The sequence below is a fragment of the Myotis brandtii genome, unplaced genomic scaffold (assembly GCF_000412655.1).
Source record: "Myotis brandtii unplaced genomic scaffold, ASM41265v1 scaffold130, whole genome shotgun sequence".
In the NCBI taxonomy this organism is placed as follows: domain Eukaryota; kingdom Metazoa; phylum Chordata; class Mammalia; order Chiroptera; family Vespertilionidae; genus Myotis; species Myotis brandtii.
The window spans coordinates 191,309-197,873 of NW_005354596.1; the positions used below are offsets into that span (position 1 = coordinate 191,309).

Genomic DNA, 6,565 nt, shown 5'->3' on the forward strand with positions numbered 1-6,565 from the left:
TCAGGGCCCGGCCTGGCCGTCTGAGAGGCCCTTGGGTACTGAGGCTTCAAGTGAAAAACGCCGTGGCCGTGTGGCTCTCCGCTGGGCCTGGAGCTCTGGAAAGAGCTCTTTGGGGACGGTTGGGTTATAGGCCTTGACATATGAATGCGGTCAACAAGTATTCATATATGCAATTTCAAACAAGCAGGAAGAGTGGGATACTGAAGGCCCAGGGTCATCACCTGCTTCCACCTTATATCAACTCCTGCCAGGCGGCTCGTCGTAGAATGCCTCTTTATTAACCACTTCATTGACATAATTTACGTACCAGAAAAGTCACCTGTTTCAGTATACAACTTGTGGGTCTGCAGTGTGTTTCCTGTGTGCGTGCTTCACCACTGTCTTGTTTGAGAACTTCCCACCACTCCAAGAAAAAGCCTCCTCTCCACCACTTCGAGGCCAGGCCGGTCTCGGAACGAATTAAACTCTTAAGTCAAGGCCCCACTGTACTGGGGTCTCAGATTCTCTTCCAGTTCAGACCATAACCGCTCGCCCTCTGACCCATACCCTGTCCACTGAGCAGCTCAGGAGACCTGTGGTCGGGGGGGGGGGGGGGGGGGGGGGGGGTGAGCCACAGGGTAAACTGTGCGAGTCAATTTTTAAATCATTAGATCCTGAAATTGTTTAGTTCAGTGGAAACCATAGTTACCGGATTTTAATTTTTTAATTACAATGAAATGTTAAAGTTCAATTGATATAATTGTAGAACTGAAATGTTAATTTCTAATCGCAGGGATTTTCAAACAAGCAGGAAGAGTGGGATACTGAAGGCCCAGGTCATCACCTGCTTCCACCTTATATCAACTCCTGCCAGGCGGCTCGTCGTAGAATGCCTCTTTATTAACCACTTCATTGACATAATTTACGTACCAGAAAAGTCACCTGTTTCAGTATACAACTTGTGGGTCTGCAGTGTGTTTCCTGTGTGCGTGCTTCACCACTGTCTTGTTTGAGAACTTCCCACCACTCCAAGAAAAAGCCTCCTCTCCACCACTTCGAGGCCAGGCCCAGGCCGCCCCGTCTGTGTTCTGTATCTGAACACCACACGGATCGCAGCATGCAGTCCATGTTCTGCACTGGCTTCTTCACTGAGCACATGTTTGAGGTCCACCCATGTTGTAGCATCAAGCAGCACCTTATTCCTTTGTACAGCCAGGTAGTGTTCCTTATAGGGTAGACCATTGCTGTGTTTTTACACTCATCCCAGACACTGCACTTCATCACCATATTTCCAGTCCTCTCCTTAAGGAGGCTGTTTAAAAATGACCACATGAGAATGATTGTGCCTTAAAAATGAGCAGTCATTCCTTAGTTTCCTCAAGTATCAGTCAGTGCTACAGTTTCCTGGTTGTTTCATATTTGTTGTTTTCCAAATTTGTTGCTGAAATTTGGGCTAAAGAAAGAAGGCAGGTAGGCGGATTTTAAATGGCGGTGGAGTAAGTGGATGTTGTATAGACATGCTCCCTGGACCAAACTGGAATTACAACTGAAATATGGGAAAACCTCCAGAATAATTAATGGAGGACGCCCTGGAGAAAACCCTGCTAATAGAGGACAGAAAGTGGAGACAACATGGGGACTGATTGGAAGGGCCAGAGGCGCAAAAGGGCTGGCTGGGCTCCCACAGACAGCAGCTGAAGTCCTGGAGAGATATCTCAGCTGTGGGGGTTGCCACTGAGAACTCTGGGGTCAAATCCCCAAGCTGGGCTCCCCAGCAGAAAGCACCAGAACTGAGAAGGATACCCACATAACATCTGGCTGGGAGAAGCAGCAGGGTTGCTGTCTGCCAGGGAGAGATGACTGGAAAATTCAGGCACCCCTCTTAAAGGGCCAACGCACAAAATTCCCTGTGGAGCCACTCACCTTGTGCTCTGGCAGAGGGAGGGCAGAGTGGACTGCAGCTCTGTGAGCACAGCTGAAGGGTCCCAGGGTCGGGCTCCGGCAAGGTCTCAATACAGTGGGGCCTTGACTTACGAGTGTCCCGACTAACAAGTTTTTTGAGATACCAGCTGTCTCTCTGCCAGTTTTTTGCATTGAGTTGATAGAGTAATTTGAGTTAACGAGCTCCTTAACGAGCTCGGTCTCGGAACGAATTAAACTTGTAAGTCAAGGCCCCACTGTATACATGTCGTCGGATGAGGATTAAAAAAATAACTGATGATAAAAAGTTGAAGGTGTTCAGTTATGGTTGCCACACACAAAATTTTGTCTGCTTTTTTCTTTAACTTTGTTATAATTGTTCTATTATGTTTATTATTATTTAAAAACATTTTTATTGATTTCAGAGAGGAAGGGAGAGGAGAGATAGAAACATCAATGATGAGAGAACCATTTATCAGCTTCCTCCTGCACACCTCACACTGGAGATCAAGCCCACAACCTGGGCATGTGCCCTGACTGTGGCTCTCCGCTGGGCCTGGAGCTCTGGAAAGAGCTCTTTGGGGACGGTTGGGTTATAGGCCTTGACATATGAATGCGGTCAACAAGTATTCATATATGCAATTTCAAACAAGCAGGAAGAGTGGGATACTGAAGGCCCAGGTCATCACCTGCTTCCACCTTATATCAACTCCTGCCAGGCGGCTCGTCGTAGAATGCCTCTTTATTAACCACTTCATTGACATAATTTACGTACCAGAAAAGTCACCTGTTTCAGTATACAACTTGTGGGTCTGCAGTGTGTTTCCTGTGTGCGTGCTTCACCACTGTCTTGTTTGAGAACTTCCCACCACTCCAAGAAAAAGCCTCCTCTCCACCACTTCGAGGCCAGGCCCAGGCCGCCCCGTCTGTGTTCTGTATCTGAACACCACACGGATCGCAGCATGCAGTCCATGTTCTGCACTGGCTTCTTCACTGAGCACATGTTTGAGGTCCACCCATGTTGTAGCATCAAGCAGCACCTTATTCCTTTGTACAGCCAGGTAGTGTTCCTTATAGGGTAGACCATTGCTGTGTTTTTACACTCATCCCAGACACTGCACTTCATCACCATATTTCCAGTCCTCTCCTTAAGGAGGCTGTTTAAAAATGACCACATGAGAATGATTGTGCCTTAAAAATGAGCAGTCATTCCTTAGTTTCCTCAAGTATCAGTCAGTGCTACAGTTTCCTGGTTGTTTCATATTTGTTGTTTTCCAAATTTGTTGCTGAAATTTGGGCTAAAGAAAGAAGGCAGGTAGGCGGATTTTAAATGGCGGTGGAGTAAGTGGATGTTGTATAGACATGCTCCCTGGACCAAACTGGAATTACAACTGAAATATGGGAAAACCTCCAGAATAATTAATGGAGGACGCCCTGGAGAAAACCCTGCTAATAGAGGACAGAAAGTGGAGACAACATGGGGACTGATTGGAAGGGCCAGAGGCGCAAAAGGGCTGGCTGGGCTCCCACAGACAGCAGCTGAAGTCCTGGAGAGATATCTCAGCTGTGGGGGTTGCCACTGAGAACTCTGGGGTCAAATCCCCAAGCTGGGCTCCCCAGCAGAAAGCACCAGAACTGAGAAGGATACCCACATAACATCTGGCTGGGAGAAGCAGCAGGGTTGCTGTCTGCCAGGGAGAGATGACTGGAAAATTCAGGCACCCCTCTTAAAGGGCCAACGCACAAAATTCCCTGTGGAGCCACTCACCTTGTGCTCTGGCAGAGGGAGGGCAGAGTGGACTGCAGCTCTGTGAGCAGAAGCCAGCTTTGGGGCTCTGGGGTTGGTTAGAGCTCAGAAGGCAGATAGCCCAGATAACTGTGCTGAGTCATTCCCTCACTATGTGGAGGTGATCTTTCTCATGCAGACATTTGCTATACAGGTGGCCTTGACTCGGGGGAAGACAGTTGACCCACCCTATTGGAAAACCCATTAAGAGACTGAGAATAACAATTAGCCTCCAAGCAGAAGCAATTGCACCATCCTATAGAAAAAAACTCTTGCCACACCTGTGGACGATTGCCTGAGGGCAATTCAAGACCGAATCCTATCAGTCTGTAGACAAGTCTCTACAAGTTCAAGAAGACTGAAATCATATCAAGCATCTTCTCAGATCACAGTGGAATGAAATTAGAAATCAACGACAGTAAAAACAATTAAAAACACTCAAGCACATGGAAGCTAAATAGCATGTTATTAAACAATGAATGGGCTACCAACAAGTTCAAGAAAGAAATAAAAAAAATTCCTGGAAATAAATGAAAATGAACACAACAACTTGAAATCTCTGGGACATGGGACACAGCAAAAGCAGTCCCGAGAGGGAAATTCATAGCTCTACAGGATTACCTCAAAAAAATTTTAACAATTAACTATTTAACCCTACAACTTAAAGAACTAGAAAGAGAACAAGAAAAACCCAGAGTAAGTAGAAGGAAGGAAATAATAAAGATTAGAGCAGAAATAAATGACATCAAGACTAAAAAAAAAACAATACAAAAAAATCAATGACACCAAGAGCTGGTTTTTTGAAAGGATAAACGACATTGATGAATCATTAGCCAAACTCATCAAGAAACAAAGAGAGAGGACTCAAAATCAGAAACGAAAGTGGTGAATTAACCACTGACATCACAGAAACACAAAGGATTGTAAGAAAATACTATGAACAACTATATGCCCATCAAGCTGGACAATGTGGATGAAATGGACAGATTCCTAGAAAAATACAATCTTCCAAAATTGAATCAGAAAGAATCAGAAAACTTGAATAGGCCAATAACAACTAAGGAAATAGAAGCAGTAATCAAAAGAAAAACTCCCAGCAATCAAAAGCTCAGGTCTGGACAGCTTTACAGGGATGACCAGGGCTCGGGAGGAGACCCGGACATGTCCATGGAGCCTGCCTCACCCGCCCTGTGTCTGTGCTTCTCAGCTGCAGAGGAGGAGACCCCCAGCCCCGCAGAACCCAGCACGGAGGCCCCCGAGCCCCCCGAGGAGCCCCTGCTGGGGGAGCTGACAGTGACGGGATCCTCCGAGGACAGCGATGGGCAGCTCCAGGTGGTGCCTGTGGCCGCAGACCAGCGTGAGGCCACCGTCCCCGGCCTGGAGCCCGCTCGCGGGTACAGGATGCTCGTCTATGGGCTCCACGGCGGGCAGCGCCTGGGCCCGCTCTCTGTGGGAGCTGTGACAGGTGAGTGAGGGCCAGGCAGGCCCCAGCCATGGCTTTCCAGAGCCCCCACACCATCTCTCTCAGGTCCTGCCCCAGCCTCCCTCTGCACGCCCTGACTAAGTGGGAATTCTTCCAGGGATGCAAGGCTGGTTCAATATTTGCAAATCAATAAAAATGATATATTACATAAAAAATTGAAAGGCAAAAATCACATGATCATATCAATAGACGCAGAAAAAGCATTTGACAAAATCCAACACCCATTTTTGATAAAAACTATCAACAAAGTGGGAATAGAGGGAGTATAGAAAGACCATACATGACAAACCTACAGCGAATATCATACTCAAAGGACAAAAACTAAAATCATTTCCCCTAAGAACAGGAACAAGACAGGGATGTCTGATTTTACCACTCTTATTCAACATAGTACTGGAAGTCCTAGTCCAGTGATCGGCAAACTCATTAGTCAACAGAGCCAAATATCAACAGTACACCGATTGAAATTTCTTTTGAGAGCCAAATTTTTTAAACTTAAACTATATAGGTAGGTACATTGTTATTAACTTAATTAGGGTACTCCTAAGGCTTAGGAAGAGCCACACTCAAGGGGCAAAAGAGCTGCATGTGGCTCGGGAGCCGAAGTTTGCCGACCACGGATCTAGGCTTTAACACCAGAGAAATGATATTCAGAACCTTTCACCAGGCATATGTATATATGACATACTAGTATATTGGTCATAAAAATACCTGCATGTATATTTCCATCATAAGTATCCTAATATATAAAAAGCCAGGGGTCGTCATGACCGAAATAACCAGACAGACGACCGAACAGCAGGCTATGTGGGGTGACCAGGACGGCAGGGGGGACAGTTGGGGCGACCAGGCCGGCGGGGGGTCATTTAGGGGCAACCAGGCCAGCATAGGGGGCAAGTTGGGGGCGACCAGGCCGGCAGCGGGGAGGCAAGGGGTGATCAGGCTGGTGGGAGGGCAGTTAGGAGTGACTAGGCCTGAGGGGAGCCAATTAGGGGCGATCAGGCCAGCATGCAGAGGCAGTGAGGGGCGATCTGGCCAGCAGGAGGGGGAGGCAGTTGGGGGCGACTAGGCAGGCAGGCAGGTGAGCAATTAGGAGCCAGTGGTCCAGGATTGTGAGAGGGATGTCCGACTGTCAGTTTAGGCCCGATCCTGGGGATTGAGCCTGAACGGGCATTCAGACATCCCCTGAGGGGTCCTGAATTGGAGAGGGTGCAGGCTGGGCTGAATTTTGTGCACCGGGCCTCTAATATAGCATATATTCATTGTAGAACATGTGAAAATGACTTGTAGAATTCTCTCAAAGTTAACTACTGTTAAGAAGTTTGTTTTACTGTGTTTTCTTTTAATCTTATATTACACAATATTACACACACACACACACACACACACACACACAC

At 47.1% G+C, this 6,565-nt stretch overlaps 1 protein-coding gene across 1 annotated transcript in view; it reads left to right on the top strand.

Moving 5' to 3' along the window:
• Nucleotides 1–6,565, top strand: part of TNXB (tenascin XB) — a gene marked incomplete at its 3' end in the record, with an annotated part of 89,518 nt that overhangs the window by 30,367 nt on the left and 52,586 nt on the right. The window contains exon 15 of the mRNA XM_014534508.1: nucleotides 4,808–5,150. Coding sequence (XP_014389994.1) covers nucleotides 4,808–5,150 — 343 coding nt within the window. The remainder of the gene's footprint in view (nucleotides 1–4,807; nucleotides 5,151–6,565) is intronic.